The 19,612-nt window shown below is 53.1% G+C and overlaps 1 protein-coding gene across 8 annotated transcripts in view; it reads right to left on the bottom strand.

The window, feature by feature from the left end:
- The window catches only part of LOC135410913 (cullin-9-like), a 29,621-nt gene extending 12,994 nt beyond the window's left edge, over positions 1–16,627 (bottom strand). For 2 of the 8 annotated variants that reach the window (XM_064647834.1, XM_064647835.1), the window contains exons 1-21: positions 16,381–16,625; positions 15,716–15,774; positions 13,989–14,597; positions 11,552–11,706; positions 10,654–11,187; positions 7,168–7,306; positions 5,973–6,163; positions 5,129–5,504; positions 4,737–4,938; positions 4,221–4,428; positions 3,931–4,118; positions 3,568–3,785; positions 3,191–3,422; positions 2,703–2,808; positions 2,180–2,407; positions 1,943–2,033; positions 1,699–1,870; positions 1,405–1,510; positions 956–1,051; positions 693–868; positions 48–181 (exon numbers count right to left, since the gene is read on the bottom strand). In XM_064647834.1, the coding sequence (XP_064503904.1) occupies positions 48–181; positions 693–868; positions 956–1,051; positions 1,405–1,510; positions 1,699–1,870; positions 1,943–2,033; positions 2,180–2,407; positions 2,703–2,808; positions 3,191–3,422; positions 3,568–3,785; positions 3,931–4,118; positions 4,221–4,428; positions 4,737–4,938; positions 5,129–5,504; positions 5,973–6,163; positions 7,168–7,306; positions 10,654–11,187; positions 11,552–11,706; positions 13,989–14,583 (4,147 nt within the window). In that variant the 5' untranslated portion in view covers positions 14,584–14,597; positions 15,716–15,774; positions 16,381–16,625. Of the gene's footprint in view, positions 1–47; positions 182–692; positions 869–955; positions 1,052–1,404; positions 1,511–1,698; positions 2,034–2,179; positions 2,408–2,702; positions 2,809–3,190; positions 3,423–3,567; positions 3,786–3,930; positions 4,119–4,220; positions 4,429–4,736; positions 4,939–5,128; positions 5,505–5,972; positions 6,164–7,167; positions 7,307–10,311; positions 10,386–10,653; positions 11,188–11,551; positions 11,707–13,988; positions 14,598–15,711; positions 15,775–16,380 lie in introns of those variants that run through there. The other 6 variants (XM_064647831.1, XM_064647836.1, XR_010428934.1 and 3 more) reach the window with 5 other exon arrangements.
- Between the last annotated feature and the right edge of the window lie 2,985 nt (positions 16,628–19,612).

The raw sequence follows: 19,612 nt of genomic DNA, 5'->3' as shown, positions 1-19,612 counted from the left end.
CTCTGCCTGGGGCACAGCACGGATGGGCCCCGGAGAGCGCAGCGTACCTGGGCTAGTGATGCTCTGCACCAAGGGGTTCACCAGGGCCTCCCAGCACGTCCTGCCCAATGCCCAGGCTGCCTCGTCATCAGGAAGGAAGCGGTCAGCGAAGCCCTGCTCGTGCTGCAGCGCCCGGTTCAGTCTGCAACAGCAACCAGGCAGCACACAGTGCCAATGGCTGGGAGAATTCCCGTGGGAAAGCAGAGTGCCATGGTTGCTCCCTGCTCTGCCCCTTGCCAGGCATGACAGCTCATGGCCCCACTCACGCCCACCAGCCAGGGCCCCTTGCTGCCCCTGGAATCTGCTCGCAATGGCCCTTGGGCCAAGCTGGGGGGCTCTGCAGTGCCTGTGGCCATGAGATCCTGCTGCGCCTGGCCGATTTCTGCCATGTCAGCATGTGCCAGCTCCTGTGGGGAACCAGCACCCCTCTCTGGTGGGTTAACCAAGTCCACACACCCAGCTTAAACCTGGGGGACCTCAGGTGGCCCTGGCCCTCTGGGAGCACTGGTGGCCAGGAAGGAGTGAGGGCCCCTCCCTGTCCAGGCAGGACAGCCAGCTGCTCCCTTCCTAGCCCCGCAGTCCCCTTGCAAGTGCCAGCAACACCCCCTGGGGCCCTGGGACACCTGTGATAGCACAGCCAGGAGACAACTCACCTGCCAAAGAGTTGCAGCAGTTGCCCCCGGTCCCGGCAGATCTCCTGGCCCCAGGCGCGAGCCTGAGCAGTGCAGGAGAGAAATGTCCGCCGGCACAGCTGCTCCTTGAAGACGGGCCAGAAAGTGGGCTTGGGACCCAGCACCTCAATGCCACGCACACGTGTGTCAATGCCACCCTACAGGAGAGCATGACCCTCAGTTCCTCAGGCACAGCCCTGACACCCCACACTGCCAGCTGGCTGGCCTGGCCCCTGCTCCCCTACCTGCTGGCACCGCTTCACCCGGATCTGGATGATGGGCCAGAAGCGGGTCATGTTCTCCAGCAGGATCACTCTGCTGTCCGAAGGCAGGATGGTAACCTGCAGGCAGTGAGCCCTCAGCATGCCACACCCTCCCATGGCCAACCCCTCATTTTAGTCACAGCCTCTGTACTAGCCATGCATCTCCTCTGTATCCCAGCAGCCCTAGCACAACCTCGGGGCTTCCCCCACCAGGGCCACACTCCTGGCTCACAGCTACAGCACACCAGCCTGCTGCAGACTGGCTGCAAGACTGCCTGTGCCCACCTCCCCAGTACCCACTGGAGCCTACAGGCCAGAGTAGGCTCCTACACATCCCCACCTCCCAGTGAGCACCATGCAGGGCCTCACACCAGGGCCAGACCTCCACAGGGCACAGCAAGGACCAGTCTGCCGCTCCCATGGGGACTCACTGTGTTGAGCTCCGTTCTGATGGTGGCAGGGCTGTCCCCACCCAGCACCACGACGCGGGATGGCATATAGCTGGAGTCCTCACTGGCCACCAGCATGCTCATCTCCCTGCAGCACAGCAAACACAGGGCTGCCCAGCAGTTCCCACCCCCCTGCCCTGACCCCTGACAGTCCCACATACTGCTGTCCATGTCCCGCTACCCTCAGGACAGGGGCCACCATGGCAGGGCTTGCACAGATCCCCAGAGCCCTCTCCTCCATACACAGCCCTCTCAGCCTTCCTGGCCCAACCCCACCTGATCACCACACCACACTGCATGTGCACAGTGATGAAGTGGGAGCCAGTGCTGCCATTTGACTCCCAGTATGTCTTGGGGTTCCTGTCCGTGAGCTTGCTGGCCTGGTGCGGGTTGGAGGAGACCTGCACCTTCTCCCAACACTTGTCTTCCTTCACCTCCAGGCTGGACACTGTGGAGAGAGAACACAGAGCCTTCAGCCACCAAGCCAGCACAGGGGTCAGTTCCCACTCCCAGCACTCACCTCGGCACAGGTTTTGCAGGAAGACATCAAAGAAGGGTATGGTGATGGGCTGGTGACTCCGGCGGTGCTCCTCAATCTGCCCCAGGACCAGCTACAGGATGGGGTGAGGCTCTTACTGGGGGGCCTGGGTCCTTTCCCCTCCCCCACCGCAGAGCTGTGGCTGGCAGAGAGCAGAAGGCTGTCCCTCAGTGCCCTAAGACTCAGAGTCCCAGCATAGCTGGGCCTCCCCAGGCCCACCTGGATGCAGCCAGCCAAGATTCTGGTCGTCAGCTTCTTGTAGAGGCTGGTGTACTTCTCACAGTCCGTCACCAGGTTGAGCAGGGCTGGCGCCAGCGACGGAGCCACACTGTGCTTTTCCAGGGCTTTGGACAGAGCCTCGTGGGTGCCCACGTGGCACATCACCACCACACAGTCCTTGCTGGCAGTGGCCAGGCGGTGCAGGAAGCCAACGACCTCCTGCAGCACCTGCTGAGCCACAGCCCTGAGCAGCAGGGGCAGTGCCAGGAACTCCCCTGCCCCCCCCAGCTGCAGGTGCTGCAGCTCCATCCCCCCCACCCCGACTGCACCAGTGCCCACCAGAGTCTGGCCAGGCACGTGGCCATCAGGACATGGACACGGCCAGGACAGCTGCTCCCCACAGCTGCACGTTAGACACAAGAAGGCCAGGCCGGGACCTGCTTCACCAATGCTGGGCCCGGCCAATGCACGGCACAGCCAGCACAGCTGCCCTTGCCTGCCCGGAGTCCCAGGGCCCCCTCACCTCCCAGCTGCTGCTGTGGGCGCTCAGGGAGGACACACAGGGCTCCACACACTCGTGCCAGGGCAGCACATCCTCCTGATAACTGTCCAGGAACTTGTTCAGGATCCTGAGCGACAGAGGGCGCATGGACAGCAGTGCCAGAGGCAGCTCTGCTTCCCTGCCCCACTTGGAAGGCACCTCTCAGGGACTGGTAACCAAGGCTCCCCTTGTACCTCAGACACCCCATCAGCAGCCAGGCACATTCTGTGCTGCCCCTGCATGTCCCCACCAGCACCCAGACACATCCTGCTCTGTCCCCACATGGCCCTGTACCCAGGACGACCCAATAAGCACCTGCTTATGTGTTGGGGTGCTCCTGCCCCTGCCCCTGGTGAAGAACACCCCCACTAGGACCCACAAACATGTGCTGTGTCTCCCCAACATCACCATCAGCACTCACACGCCTGCTGAGGGGGCCCCAGACCCCCACCAAATCCCCCTGCACCCACCTGAGGATGCTCAGGCTCACAGCCTTCTCCACCCCCAGCAGCTCCAAGCTGCGCAGCAGCAGCCTGAAGCAGCTGTGGTCCTGCAGCAGCTGGGCCACCTGCCCAGAGGGGACAGGGCCTTCACCGCAGAGCTGCCGTTCCAGGGCCACCACCACCTCCTTGGACAAAGCGCCATCCTCCAGGCTGCCCAGAAGCATCTGCACACCCTTCAGGTCCAGTGGGACTTCTCTGCCTGCCATGACAAGCACATGTGGGCCCAGCTCAGGCACCAGCTTGAGAGCCAGCAGCATCTCGGGGTGCTCTGCCCTGGCAGGTGAGGCATCCCTGCCTGCGGCACCCGTGGAGCCGTGGCATGGGGAGGATGGGCAGTGCGGTACCTGCTGCCTTCAGGCCCAGGGGCAGCCCGTGCTCTGCGAGGCGGTTGATGGCGCGAAGGGCCAGCACCGCATGAGGGCAGCCGCTGCTCTGCCCATCCCTCCAGCAGCTCTGCAGCACCGCCGGGAGGTCGCAACTCGCCAGCTGCTCCGCAAGGCCCCGGTGCCCATCCATCAGCATGTTCACCACCAGCAAGCCGTTCTGCACTCCTGAGGAGCCCCTGCAGGGACGAAGCCATGCGGGCGCTCTCCTCCCCCAGGCACAGAGCCTCCCCTGAACCCACAAGCCGCCTGCCTGCCGTGCTCGTTCCTCCCCACTGCGGAGGGTCCCCCCAGCCCCAGCTGCTGTCCGCACTCTGCCCCTACCCTGGGACCCTCTGCATGGTGCTCAGGGCAGCAGGGATAGTACTCAGCAGACTGGCAGAGCCCTCGCTGGAGGCAGAGCCGATGCTGGCAAAGATCTCCCGCATCATCTGCACGTCAGCATGGTTCCAGGACAAGGACTTCCCACCTCCTGGCTCACCATCTGCAGCTCCCACCAGCACCTTCAGGGCCTGCGAAGTCAGCAGCGGTTCAGAGGGCAGTGGGCATCTCCACCACACCTGGGTGAGCCTGCACACTGCCTGCCCACATACAGCATCCCCTCTGCCACTCACCGCCAGGCCAGCCTGCTGCACCAGGGCGGAGGAGCTGTGTTGCTGCATGCAGGCCAGCACGGCCTGCACACCACCCTCCGTGGCAAACGGCACACGCCAGTCGTGCTGTGCCATCAGCACGGCCAGCAGCCGCAGCGTCACCGCCACCAGCGCCTTCTCTGCCACCTCAGTGCTCAGCAGCTCCACTGCCACTTGCACCAGCTTCTCCCTGCTCGGGAAAGGATACCTCAGGAGGAGCCTCCTGGCACTGCCGCTGGCACACCAGCACCTTGGGCCCTGCCAGCCACCTCCTCTCTGCCCACACGGCTCTGCCGCAGCTGGGTCAGCCCAAGGAATGAGCCTGCCTGAGACAAAGGGACACAAAATCCACTTTCCTCTTGCCAAGCATGCAGGGACATACCAGTCTGCACACTCCCACTGCCACCTCTGGTACTCCCAGCTCCAGTACTGTCCCCCACCGTGCCGACACAGCCCTCCCCAGGCAGCAGGAGGGGTGTGCAGCACCCCACGGCTCACCCAGCGCTCCCGGTCCCCAGCCTGCCCTGGGCTGTGCCAACTTGCTGCTCGGACTTGGGCTCCTCTTCCAGGATCTTCAAGATTTGCTTGAGCCCAGTTAAGCGCAGCCCCACCGCTGAGCTGCTGCTCTCGATCACGTCCACCATGGCTGCAATCTCGGCCAGCGAGCCGCTCTCGCTCACCCCTTTGGTGCTGCCCAACACTGGCCAGAGGGAGGGAGGCATCAGGCAGCAGTAACACCCCCAGCAGCTCCCAGGGTGCCATGCACTCACAAAACCAGCACCCACAGGCACCCCACCAGCTGCCTGGCCCCCCATGCCCTGTTCCTCTCTTGAGGCAACAGTGCCACTTCCAGCACTGCCTGTGCACTCCAGCACGTAGCAGGACATTACCTTTGATCTGCTCCTCCATCACCTCTGGGAAGCACAGCCCTTCACTCCTAAGGAGCTCGCTGAACAGCTGGGAATCGGACTTCACTGCCACACTGGGGGCTTGGGGCGGCACTGCAGCTGCAGAAAGGTCTTCCTTTGCTGCCTTGGCCATCGTGGCTTCACGGCCAATGCTCCTGCAGCCACTGCCCTCTGAGGACACTGCAGTACTTCTCCCACCATCCTGCTCAGCTCCCCTACTGAGGAAGTATCTGGCATAGACGCGGCAGCCACGCAGGTCACGCAGAGTGCTGCCCTGGCATCGCTTCTCCAAGACCTGCAGCACCTTCTGGGCCAGCTCCACAGGTACCGACAGCCGGATCAGGGCTTCTTCATCCACCTCCAACAGCCAGACCAATGGGGCCAAGTTAATCTTGGACTCGCCACAGCCCTCATGCCCCTTGTGACAGCCAGTGGCAGAACTGATGGAAAGGCTGCACCGTTGGAGGTCCCTGGAGCCATTTCCCAGTGCCACCCTGGCTGTCCCCAACCCAACTGCCACCAGCCCAGACCTCCCACCTGCACTCACCACCCAACTGCAACTGGCAGAATGACCCCAAACCTCACTGGACAGTCACTCTTCCAGTCATGGGAGACTGCGTTTCCTCTCATCTCTCCTCATAGCTTTGCTGGGACAAGCTCCCCATGGTTTTGCTATCCCCACTCACCCTCCCATTTCTGTCCCATTTCTGCCCCATTCTGTTCCTGCATAGCTCATGTTTGCCATCTCCACTGGTCCTGGTCCTTTCCCTAATGCTCTCCCTCGCTCTCTCCCTCCTGTTTCCCCACTGCAGGCACTGGCCCATACCTGCTCTCCCTGGTCATGCTGGATGAGAGAGGTGATCTCTTTCTGCTCTTGTGCTTCCAGCTTCTTCACAAAGAAGAGCAGCTCCCACCACTCGGCACGGCTCAGGGCCTCTGCAGCCTTGGTCAGCGGCTGCCCCAGGTAAGGCAGGGAGTACAGACCTCCCAAGGGCTTGCACAAAAATGGCTGTGCAACTGCAGGAGGGCAGAGCAAGGAAGGGCACTGTCAGTTCTGCCAATTCCCCGGTCCTTTGCTGCACACCCCACATTTCAATTCAATTTCTATGTGGGATATGATGACTGGGAAGAGGTATACACAGAAGTGAAACAGAGCTCATGCTTCTCCCAAAATCAGAAAGACTGAGAAAAGGCTTAGTCTAACGAAGTTCCTTTTAACACTTTGAACTGACATGAAGTTAAGTCTCTATTTACAAGAGCTAGAAGCCATTAAAGAAGCCATCTTTTCAACTGGCAATACGAATATTTTGAAAGCGAGTAATTAGCTGCTGATCTCATCTACATTCTCTCTCTTGCAACAGTTAAATCCAAACCACTCTACACAAAAGATGTCCAAGGAGATCACAGCTATGATAAAAGAGTTACTTTAACGGGTTTCCCTGGCCAGGGTCATGTCAGACCTGAACAAGAAAGGGGTATCTAAAGTCTGGATTCCCCTTTTATCTTCTCCCAGTACAAGGGCAATGGTAAAGGATTCTAGTAGATGCTGCAGATGTCTTATGAAAACAGTGCTTTAATACTCACCTTGTCCAAAGCTTAACGGTATGAAATTAAACAAATTGTTGCTATGTTAATGCTTTTAAAAATCCTCATCACTTATTTAAGGGGATCTGAGTGTCCCTAAAGCAGCTTCATCTCAGAGAAATTCTACATTTGTGTTTTGGCAATTTGTTCAATTAATTCAAACACACAGTTTTGACAGTTGTAGTTTAAATTAAATTTTATGCTTTTTATACCATTACTTTTATTATATCTTGACAGAAGTCTAGGGTTCAAAAATACTCCATGCAACCACAAGATGTGTAATGACTTAACTAGCTCTACATGGTCATACAAACTAATATTGCTTTCTAAACTCAACCTGCTACTTGCTATGTGCTTGGCCATATAAAGATCACCACTCAAAAACATCCCACAGCAGAAAGAAAGAGATGATATACACACGCAGCACATAATCTCACCTGTGTCTAGATTAAAGCTCTTTATTGGACTATATTCCTTTTCCTGAGCAGCAGGATCTTCCCACCAGTCTCCAAAGCCAATAATCTCCAATATTTGCCAACGCATCCAGTAGATTTGACCTGTTGACCGCCATAAAACCTGTGGGTGAAACAGATCTAAGTGATCAGATCTCTTCACTCATTCAATCCTCACGCTACATTTGTGCTCCCCAGTGCATGGAGACAGCAAGCACTGTTCAAGTAGAAGACTACACAATTCACATACAGATTTCAGCACACACATTGTCTAGTTTTGAGGCATACCATCTTTACTAGCTTGTTGCCCTGGTTACACCTAGATCTTTATTTTTAAAAAAAACACCAATTTTGCCTGCAACCTACACACTACAGATCTCATTTAGCACAGCAGCAGTGACATGAGTGCATCCAGTTAATCATGCCTGGTCTAAAAGTGCCAAGCAGCAGGTGCCTTGGGAAAAGCATATAAAGGAAGAACATAACCAACATCACCTTGAGGCAGATGAGCTGTATATAAAGTGTCTCAAGGCACTTTTATACCTTGGTCATTCACCAACCCTCTCATCTCAAACAGGTGTTGGGTTCTTGACAAGCACGTCTGAAATGCAGCACTTGTTTCCTCTGCTTTGTTCAAGTTGCCCTTCAAAAATCAGAAGGATTTTTTTATGGCTTCCCACACCGTACTTTTACATTTACCCTTCTGAGCAGAAGGAGAACTCAGCAACAGCAAGTATAACATGTGAGTAGCTTTAAATACCAGCAGAAAAACATATGGTTTGTCTGTTCCACTGAACTCTTTTGGAGTTACACCAGTGCTACTACAAGCCCATTGTGCTGGAAAGCTAAAGAGATAAGATGCTGAAAGACTTTAGGAAAGTACTATATGGAAAGAAGTTGAGTTAAACTACACACAACACCAAATAGTCTTCAATGATTCCCTGACCTAAACTAGTTATGTACCAAATTTGATCTCAAAGGAGTCATGGCAAGATATGGTTGCAGGACCAGACAACAGTGAAACTCTTTCTTTGGAAGGCAAAGAAAGCAATAGAAAACAAAGAAACAAAGGAAAGATGGGAGGAGGTAAGAGACAGACTCATGATGGACTGGTCCCAGTTGCCATTCAGATCTGGTTTTGTCAATAGTGTGAGCCTTACAGATAACATACTGAAAATAAGTCTGGATGGAGCAACTGCAAATTCATTCAACCTAATTAAACAGAAAAATAGACAGGAGAGGGAACCCAAGGGACCGACAGGACAAAGGGAATTAAAGTTAACAGTACACTTCAGCTCAACATTGAATTAAAAACCCTTTGAAATTTATGTCATAGGCAACAGGAGCTTGGTGCTCTTTCCATGTGCCCAGTTACATTAAGAGTAAAAGCAAGAAAATGCTTATAAGAAATAGAAACCACAATTTTAGGAAAACACAGAAATCAAGAAGCATAGGGACAAAGAGAGAATCAGTAGGAAATACATTACCTTTGCAATTTATCTTTATGGACTGGATTATAATAGAAAAGAGATTTATAAACCACTGAAAAGTAAGATGCAAACCAGTTATTCACTTGAGGGGGCCCAAAATGAAACATCACCTATTCACAGTCCAAAACTAGAAAAATCTTTCACTAAAGCACATGGAAGATAGGGAGGTGATTCAAGACAACGAGCAAGGCTTTACCAAGGACAAGTTTTGCCTGGCCAACCTGGTGGCTGTCTATGAGGGAGTGACTCCATCAGTAGACAAGGGAAGAGCTACCACTGTCACCTCTCTGGACTTGTGTAAGGCCTCTGACATGGATCCCACAACATTCTTTTCTTTAAATTGGAGAGATATGGATTCAATACATGATGAAGAATTCGTTGAATGGTCATATCCACAAGTCAACAGCTCCATGACCAGATGGAGATCAATAACAAGTGGTATCCCTCAGTGGTCTGTATTGGGACCAACACTGTTCAATATCTTCATCAATGACAGTGGGATCAATTGCACTGTCAGAAAGTTTTTTGACAACACCAAGCTGAGCAGTGCAGTTGACAGGCCTGAGAGAAGGGATGGCATTCAGAGGGACCCGGATGAACTCGAGAAGTCAGCCCAGAGGAACCTCATGAGGTTCAACAGGGCCAAGTACAAGGGCCTGCACCTGGGTTGGGACAAACCCTAGTACCAATCCAGGCTGGAGGACGAAGGGATTGAAAGCAGCCCTATGAAGGACTTAGCAGAATGCTGGATGAAAAGCTGGACATGACCCAGCAATGTGCACTCACAGCCCAGAAAGCCGATGACACCCTGGGCTGCATCAAATGCAGCATGTCCAGCAGGTCGAGGGAGGCGACTCTGCCTCTCTACTCTCCTCTGATGAGACCCCACCTGGAGCACTGCATCCAGCTCTGGATTCCTCAGTACAAGGGATGGACCTGTTGGAGCAGGTCCAGAGGAAGATCACGAAAACAATAAGAGGGATGGAACACCTCTCCTATGAGGAAACACTGAGAGAGCTGAGGTTGTTCATCCTGGAGAAGAGAAGGCTCAAGGGAAACCTTATAGTGGCCTTTCAATACTTAAAGGGGGCTTGTAAGAAAGTTGAGGAGAGACTTTTTAGTAATGCCTGTTGCAATAGGACAAGGCATAATGGTTTTAAACTGAAAGAGGGGTGATTTAGATTGGACATAAAGTTGTTCTTTACAATGAGGGTCATGAAACACCAGAACAAGTTGCTCAGAAAAGATGTAGATGCCCCATCTCTGGAAACGTTTGAGGTCAAGTTGGATGGGGCTCTCAGCAATCTGGTTTAGATGAAGATGTCCCTGCTTATTGCAGAGGGCTGGACTAGATGGCCTTTAAAGGTTCCTTTCAACCCAAACTGCTCTATGATTCCTCTTAAAATATTGAAGCCTTTTCCTGACCTCTGGCATAAACTTAGCAAATACGCAGCTCTTTTCAACAGAAGCTCTCAGCTGAGGTCTACTCACCTAAAGGGCATTTTTAAAGGGAAACAGATCCCAACACATACTCACAGATCAAAAGCAATAACTATGTAGGCTGTGTTCAACCCACTGAGAACAACAATGTGCCATAAACATTGTAATTCACATACTAAGGCTTAAATTCTTCACGTACCTTTTGCTGTGCTACTCATTTGTCTCAGCTAGCCTGTTCCTAAATCACCCTCAAGATCAAACCAGCACTAAGGACTGCTCCCAGGACACAGGATATAGCCACCTGTTTCAGAGACCAAATCTTAGCAGCACAACCTGTACTAAACCAGACTAGCTTTCCTCACAACCCACACCTCCAGCTCTGAAAAGTGAGTTTTTTGCTAGGACAGATGTAGACAGTGATACGTATTATGATACATCTATTGTTCAACTTCCTGTACATAAAGACATCATTAGAAATCATCAGTCCCTCTGGTCACTCCCCTCTGCCACCCCAGCCAGAATATGTCCGCCCATGACATACCTGTACTGTGTGCATGCTGTTAGTGCTCTGAAGAAACTCGCCTTCCTCCCCAGCTCTAACGTCACCACAGTCCTCCAGCAAGCGCACCCTCATGCCACGCACCAGGTTTGCCTGTAAGTACTCCACATAGTCACTGCTGTCTGCGAAGTCTGACAGAGTCAAGAAGGTACGGCCCTGCTTTTTGTGGGGACCATGGTTTGAACTGAGTACAGGCATTTGGACAGCAGTGGTGGCTGGAGTCTTTTGCTGGAAGATGGAGCGGGTGGTGCGAGGCCGGAGCTCCTGTCGGGGCGACAGCTCTGGCTTGTGGTTCCGGTTCCAGCCCATCGCGTGCACCAGCTCCGAGATGAGGTTTGCCATGGCCATGCTGAACTCAAACTCCTGCTTCACACGGCTCCTCTCCTCAGGGAGCAGGCTGGGTACAGTGCACCCCTGCTGCTCCTCTCCCTGCTCCACACCACCGCTCAGCTTGTCCAGGAGAGAAGTGACACACAGGTAGCGCTTCACCAGGACAAACAGCAGCTTCCCAGGGATCTGCAACAAGCACAGCTGTCAGACTCAGCCTGCGGAGCACCTCCAGCTCCCAGCTCTCTCCAAGCCACCAGCTCATCCACAGTCAGGATCCCAGGAGAGCTCTGGACCAGCTGGCAGCAGCAGAGACCTCTCAGCCCACCCTCGTCTCCCTGCTCACAGAAAGGCTTCCATGTGCCCCTCCTCCACTGCCAGCCTCACGCCAGGCCCAGATCCTGTGCCAGCTCTCCCAATAGCCAGTCCTGCTCAGCTGCCCAACTCCAACTACCTTCTTGTCCCAAACAAGGACACCGCCCTGGCCCTCCACTCCCACCCCTCCTGGCCCCTGAAGCCCCACAGTCCCAGGGCTGGCAGGGCCTGCCACTACCTGTGGAAGGTGAATCCCCTCAAAGGACATGCACTGCTCTTCAGAGGATGTTATCTCAGCAAACAGCTCCAGCAAGGTGCAGCGACTGTCAAAGTCCATGTGCTGCTCAATGCCATCCTGCTGGCTCAGGGACAGCAGGACATAGGCCCGGCTCTCTGCAACAGCAACAAAAACTCTTCAGGCCCCATAAAGACAACCCGTACCCCACCCTCCCTGCGAGAGACAGATCCACAGGCAAGGAACAGCTTTGCTGCTCCCTGTCACCTGAACCATGTTCTATCCTTCCATCTGGAGTGGCAACATTTTGCTCCACAATGTATTTTTTCTACCCCTAAAGCTGCAAGATTCACCCAAAGCAGCAACCCAAATAACTGACTACAGATCAGGGCCCCAGGGAAGAAAAGAAGTTTTAACCTCAATCAGCCCCTCATCTGCCCCACTTCAGAGCTGCATGAACTCAGACACTAGGACAGGGAAAGCCAGATCTCTTGTGGGATACACCACAACCAGCAACCTTCCAGGTGCACCCAAGGCTCATCAGGCACTTCCAAGTCATGGCAGCTCCTCTTAAATGAGAGAACTGGGTGAGGACCAGCCTCTATCCTCCAGGCTTCTGCCAAGCCCCTTGGTACCAGTCGTCATTGCAAGGGTATGCGGAAGGAGACTGTCTGTTCCTCTAAGTGTATCTAGTCAAGGACCTTTTCACTGCAAAAAGTGAAAGAAGGAAGCCATAAACGATAACATAAAGAATCACAAACGTGACTGACAAATGCTAATGGAGGCAGTGAGGAGAAACAAATCTGGTCAGTCACAATAATTAGTAAGGACATCTGGAGTTTAAGAATGATTATTTTTCAGTAAGATTATCTGAGTAATTGGAATTGGCAAGGAACACAAAAGAGGGTGCACAGAAAGGAATATAAAAGGCACCAGTCATGTTTAAAGCATGGCTAGCCAGTGCACTTGTTTGACAGCCCTGTACTTCATTGACACAGTTTGTCCTACTTTTTTACGTCCTCTTATTAAATCTTTTCTAACTCTCTCTGCCCCGTGTGTGTGTGTACTGCAAGCACTCTGTGCCAGCTACTGGTGAGACCTGTGCAAATTGCATTCGGTACTAGGAACTGGAGCCTAACTGGGGGCGTGGGAGCCCTGTGGAGTCAGCAAGTGGAGAGATTGACAACTGGAAATGCCATTGCCCTCTGGACCTGGGGAGGGTCTCACGGATTTGAGCCTGGAGCCAGCTACTGGGAAGACTGGCGTACAGTGGGCTCAGTACAAGCTACTCAAGTCTGATCAAGACTTGTAGGTGTCCCTGGTCTGAGGTGCCAGCTACTGGGGCAAGTGCAAGGGTCTCAGTGTTAGTGACTGGAGCAGGGAGGGTCCTCGGCCATCAGCCACTGGGGACCGAACAGTGTGTGTCCCAAAATACAGCTACTGGAAGGGAGGCAAGCTACTGGAAGGTCAGCACCAGCAGCTGAAACAGGACTGCAGTGCTTGGTGCCAGCAGGAAAGGGCGAGTATCTCTATCTTCCCCAGTCCTGCTGGGCACGGAGTGTGCATTTAACTTGTTAGCAAAACTTCACGCTGGATTAGCTGGAAAGTAGGAGGTCCTGGGTCCAGACCAAGGTATGAGGCAGGTGGTGGTCTGTGCTGGAAGTCCCAAGGGACTTGTGAAATGTGGACTGTGGGAGGAACAAGTGTCTGAGTGCTATATGTTTGTCAGCAAGCATCGAGCTTGACAAATGGATGAGCAGGGGGACTCCTGAGGCTGGTAGGCGGGCTTGGATCCAGGCACAGGTGCAGGACAGACAGAGGGGCCGTGCTGGAACCCAAGGGATCCATGAATGTGTGTGTAATTGTGAACCTGGAAAGTGCAGTGTGTGCTGGCAGGAGCGACCTTCTGTCTCGGCTGGACGAAGAGCAGGAGGGGACATGGCTGTCTGTGCTTGTGTTTATGTGAGTCTCGTAAGTACGTGCTGTTGAAGACGGCACCACTGTCCGTGCCCAGCCTTGTCAGTGTCCTGCATGTGTCTGTGCTCTGGGATAGCTTTGCTACTAGTTGAACCTGCAAACAGGAAAGCGACAGCTGCACCCCTCAGGCTGAGGAACCCCAGACTCCTCAGGCTGGGCTCTAGTGGCAGAGCAGGAGAGGTGCTGGGACTGCTGGAGGAGACAGCCACCCCTAATATTCTTTAACACTCCTAACAATTAATTAGCATCCCAGCTCAGAAACCTGTCTGGGGTTTTTAACTCTTACAGCACTCCAGACAACTACAACTGAGGAAGTTTGGAAGATCCAGACTGATTCTTCCCCTTTTGCCAACAAGCCCCAAGGCATGCTGCTTCCCAGGCATCTCACCCCCACAAAAGGACTGTCACCCCTCAGCTGCCCAGCAGCACCTCCACAGAGGCACTGAGCAGCAGCAGCCCCCACCTGCATCCTGCAAAGCCAGGGTCCGCAGCATCTTGCCGGCACTGTGGCGGATCTGCTTCTCCCAGTGGCACAGCATCTTCATCAGCACGTCCAGGGCTCCCGTCTCCCTGAAGGCACCCGCCAGAGAGCCAATGCCGGCGTAGGCGCTCAGCACGTGCACAGTGTTCAGGATGGAGCACTTGGGCGTCCCGGCCTTGGCCAACTGCCGCATGGCTCGCTGCACCAGGCTCCTGACATCAGCCTTCATCTCCAGCAGCGCGGCTTCGTCCAGCGGGACATCTGCAGCCAACGGACTTGGTGCCTTCTCCTCTTTCATCCACAGCCCTTCCAGCTTCCTCTTGCCCAGCAGTGCTGGGCAGCTGGCACAGACCTCTTCTGCAGACATCCACATCGAGATGTTCTCCGGCTTGGTCTCTGCACAGGAGGCACTGCTGCCTCCCACTGCTCTCTCTTCCAAGCTAATCACACTCCACTGGATCAGGTATTCAAGCCGGTCGTTGTGGCCTCGACGCTGCCGGAGCAGCTTCTCCGGGTGGGCCTGCAGTTTGGGTCCCAGCTGCACAAGCAGGTTGCCATTGTGCTTCTCATTCACCATGGCAGCAGATGTGCCTGCAGAGACAGAAGGGAACCAGAATCAAGCCTTTATTTCTGAGCTGCATCCTAGGAAAAATGTGAGAGAGCACCTCAGTTGCCTGACAGTAGAACTGGTTGAGGCACAGCTTTTGATCCTGAGACCCTACACCCAGGATAAAGCTCTGAAGGAAAACCTATTTTGCAAAGGCTCACATTCACCTTCCAAGAAAATAAGACAGCATTTCATATACAAAACCTGTTCCCAGCATCACAGGGACACACAGACAGAGGTTCTCCTAAAAAAAAAAAACAAAACAAGGCAAAATGGTCCCTCTTATAAGACAGCAAATAATGACAGGAGACTTGGATCCTGTTCTCATTTCTGCCACTGTCCGCAAAATGACCCTCCCAAGTTGCTGCTTTTGCACTTCTATCTTTTCTCTTGTTAATTACCATTTATTTGTTTAGACTGCAAGTTTACCCAAAGCTAAAGACACTCTCACTGTGGAGAGGGACCTTCACCAGGCCCTGAAGAAAATAATGAGCAATTTCTTAGATCTACTTCATATACATCAAATCAGGTCAAATTCACTCAGTATTTCCTCCTTGACCTTTTCTCAGAATTCTTTGCCTCTACAATGTTTCATTAATGGACAAACTCAACAAACCCAAAAGATTGCTACTCTCTGTTACCTGACTGTTCTGCATATCTTAGGACTACAAAGAAGGCGTGGTGCTTCTCTGCTTGGACCTGTGCAAAGAGGAGCATGGAAATAATTTGCTGTCCAAGGCTGAGGGACAGCAATCAGCTGGCCAGCTGCAAACACCATGGACTGGCTTTGGATTGACTTCACTACTACAAAGGATTCCAGATTAGTCTGATAGGAAGGTTGTCAGAAGAGCTCAGGTAGGCGGCAGTGGGAAACACAAGAACAGGCTCTCCTGTCACACATGCCAGTAAGAGAAGCAGCGAAGCAAGATCCTGTCCACTGGTGGTAACACAAGTCATTCTCAAAAAAGGAGTTAAGATACAACAGAAACAGTCAATCCAGGTATAACCAAAGAAGACACTAACCATCAAAGACTATGACAGGCACATTCAAAATGTTTTCCAGGTGCAGAGAGAAGCAGTCTGCCAAGAAATTCATACCTACCTTCAGTTGTGCCTTCCTTGGAATTTGCAGCAAGCCAGATGGGAATCTTCTTGCAGTCTCTGTAATAAAAAGACCAAGTTATTGTCCTGTACTTTGTAACAGTGTTTAGATGCCACACAATAAGCCAAATAATCTTTTTCCTTAAATGAGCTTGGACGGTGCATACGCACAGAAAAAAACCCATCCTACAAGGTTCACATAAAATGAAAATCATAGTAAAATGGAAGTCTCTGTGAAGTTTGGTAACTTCATTCCCACATCATGCCATTTAGCATGAAAAAACCTCTTTCGAGCAGAGCCCAGAAGAAGGGGCCCAAATGGACTTGTAGCTAGGAAGGGGAGAATCTGGGCTTAGGGCACCTGAAGTATTGCTGCACCACGTGTGAATGACGTGCACTGGAGGCCACAGTGCCCACAGCCGAACTATCAGACCGCTGTGACTCTGTGTCAGAGCTGTGATGCCGAGTCCCCCAGGCACCACGGCCCGGCGTCCAGCAGCCCAGCCCAGCCCAGCCCAGCCCAGCCCAGCCCAGCCCAGCCCAACCTCCCACCGCGCCGGGACGGCGGGTCCGCACAGGCGCGGGCAGGGCCCTTCGCACCGATGTGCCTCGGCCGCTCCGGACACCCCAGGGAGCCGCGCCCCAACGTCCGGGCCCCTCGCTCACCGCTGCGTTGCCGCCCCCGAAGCCGCAGCGAGGCCGGGCAGGGCACGGCAGAGCCCGGCCTCGGTGCGCGGGGGGCCGACCGACTCCCGGCACGGGGAAAAGGAAGGGGCCCCTCAGGCGCCTGCACCGTCGAGAGGTCTCGTCCCAGCTCGGCTCTCCCCGCGCACTCGGGGCGGCGGCGCGGCCGAGACTCGAAGGCTCCGCCGCGGGAGCTGCCCCGGCGCCACCGGGAGGGACCGGAAGCAGCAGCACCACCCGCCGCGCTTCCGGGTCCGCACTACGGGAGGCGGCGAGGGACAGGGAGCGGCGGAGGCTGCGTGGTACGCGCCTCTCGTCCCTCGGAATCTCAGAACGGGTCAGGCTGGAAGGGACCACAGCGGGTCATCTGGTCCAGCCTTCCTGTTCAAGCAGGATCATCCTACAGCACCTGGCTCAGGATTGTGTCCAGACAGTTCTTGGAGACTCCACAACCTCTCTGGAAAATCTGTTCTAGTGCACGGTCACTGCACAGTAAGGAAGTTCTTCCTCATGTTCAGGTGGAACTTCCTGTGCATCAGTTTCTCTCTGTTGCCTGTTGTCCTATTGCTCGCCACCACCGAGCAGAGCCTGCCTCCATCCTTTTGGCATCCTCCCTTCAGATACCTATAGACATTGATGAGGTCCCCTCTCAGTCGTCTCTTCTCAAGGCCGAACAGGTCCAGCTCCCTCAGCCTGTCCTCGTAAGGCAGATGCTCCAGTCCCCTAATCCTCTGTGTTGCCCTCTGCTGGACCCACTCCAGGATCAACGTGTCTCTTGTCCTGAGGAGGCCAGAACTGGACACAGCTCTCCAGGTGATCCTCACCAGGGCTGAGTAGAGGGGCAGGATCACCTCTCAGCGTGCTGGCAATGCTTTTCCTAATGCACCTCAGGATACCACTGCCCTTCCTGGCCACAAGGGCACTGCTGCCTCCCCTTCCCGGGTCCCTCTGAGGCGAGGGGATGCAAGCTGCAGCTGCAGCTGGAGCTGGAGTGCAGGGGCCTGTCTGTGGCCACACAGCCACGGGTCACAGGGCTGCTGTCCCTCCCTGCTGGTGGTGAGAGACAGAAAAACATGGAAGATCAGAGTATCTTCTGATTCTCCTGGCTAATATTAGAAATGAGAAGAAATGGAGATGAGAGCTGAAAACTGCACCTGCCATAGCTCAAGAGGCTTTTTGATAACATGTGTTGCACTGTGCATTGGTACAATTTCTCTGGTGGTTAATTGTCTTCATCAAGGGCTGTAGCAGAATGGGTGGTAGGTAGGCTAAAAGCATGTCATGTCAGCACTATCATTATTATTGCAATAATAATGTAATAATAACCATTAATCAAAAATTACAGCAACATCAGGCCCGTGGCCCTGGGGTGGTTCCAGCCCTGCATCCACCCTGTTCGGCTTCAGTGACAGCTGTGCTGGCTCTTGGCAGGTTTGGGCCTCTGAAACTGTCCTGTTCTCAGTGTTGCTAGAGAGACAATTGAAGCCTGCTGCACACAAGTTTGTGCTATTTCCAGTTCCTTTCCACCTTTGGTGTAACACTGTAAAATCTAAATTCTTATCCTTTATCCATATTTCCCTTCCTTGGTAGGCCTCACAGCAGTCATCAGACTGATAGAAACCTGGATTGTGGCTCACATTTGTTTTAAATTATAAACAAACATTAAAATCAGCTAAATAGATGAGACTCTACTTTCTTATTTGATGCTGGAGCAACTTCATGTATGTGCCCAAATTAATTTCTACCCTCAGAACTAATGCAACTGATCAGACAATTTCCATGTTTTACAATAGCAATCAGCAATTAATCCCAACAATATAATGGCAATTAACTGTAGGCTGGATAAAGCAGTGCAGTACTGCATCAGTTTGTGGAGACCATCCTCTAAAGCTGGGGCACCAGTGGTGGACTGTAAATGTTCATGTTTCCAAGCCAGGCTCTTGATTTTCACCATTAGTGCATGTAATCTCTTCTGATGCTATTGATGCTCTCTTTCTAGAATCCCATGGATGCTCTTGAAATCTCCATGTTCTCAATTAACATGTCATTTTCCTTCCCCATTCACTACCAAGACATCTTGTTTGTGACACTGAGAGGTTTTCTGTGGTATTTACACGGCCTGCTTATGTCTTGGCTCTAATGGTCTGGATTCTATGCTTAGTAGGTCATTTATCCTAAAAAGATACATCCTAAAGATTACATCTGTGGTATCTTGCTCCATATGTCACAGACAGCCCCCTGTGCACAAGTGACATGGGATTGCTTGTGCTGATAGGAGGTTTGTGGTGCTGAACCACGAGACACACCTGTGTAGGCATGCTGCACATGGGGCTAGCTGTGGTGTAACCTGTAAAAGTGAAGCACCTCACTTCCTGATGGGGTAAGAGCCATTTGAGCTGTGTTTTGCTCCTAAGCACTTTCTGTGCAACCTTCTCTCCTGCTGCACTGACATATTTTCTCCAAACAGCACTGTGAGGAAAAGTGCTGTGCCTCCACTGCACAGACTTTTATCAGTGCTAAGCTTTCCTTGCACCATACTGGTATCTGCTCCAGGATCTGATGCTAGATAGCAGCATTTTTAGCTGGCATACTGTTGCCCCAGCAGTCCTGAGGATTGTAATGAGCCCCTTTCCTTTTGGTTTCATTCACAGCTTTACACGCTTTACTGAGCCCCCATGTGCCTTGACCTGGCTTCTAGGCATCTGCCTTTTACCTGACTTCATGCCTCTCCAGTTTGGATTTTGAATATTGCCGTACCTTCTCATAGCAGTTTTCTGCAGGGAATTTAACAGTCCCCCTGCTCCTCCCTATTAACACCCATGATTTAGAACAATTCTTTTTCAAAATTCCCCATTCCTCCTCATTCCTGGTTTTTACTTCTCTTGACTGACACCATGCCCTGCTTACCACCAACATTGTTCCAGAGCTTTCAGAAAGGACAGCCCTCACAGTCTTGCTGTCAGCCAAAGGCCCCCTCTGGTCCTGCACTAGGTCTGGAACTCCCAGAGTAGAAGTCCAGGTGGTTGGGTCTCACCTGTGCAGGAGGCAGTAGGGATGGAGACTTTTGCAAAGAACCTCTCTTTGCCACATCAGGCTCAGACAGACCCTCATCCTTGACAGTAAACAGACCGATGCAGGATCTGCCTTTGATCCCCATGCGTTGCCCCTAAGGTATGTGTCATCCCCTCCCGCAAAGAATGATCAAGATCCCAAA

The sequence above is a fragment of the Pseudopipra pipra genome, chromosome 3 (assembly GCF_036250125.1).
Source record: "Pseudopipra pipra isolate bDixPip1 chromosome 3, bDixPip1.hap1, whole genome shotgun sequence".
NCBI lineage: Eukaryota > Metazoa > Chordata > Aves > Passeriformes > Pipridae > Pseudopipra > Pseudopipra pipra.
This window is presented reverse-complemented; position numbering and strand designations above follow the sequence as displayed.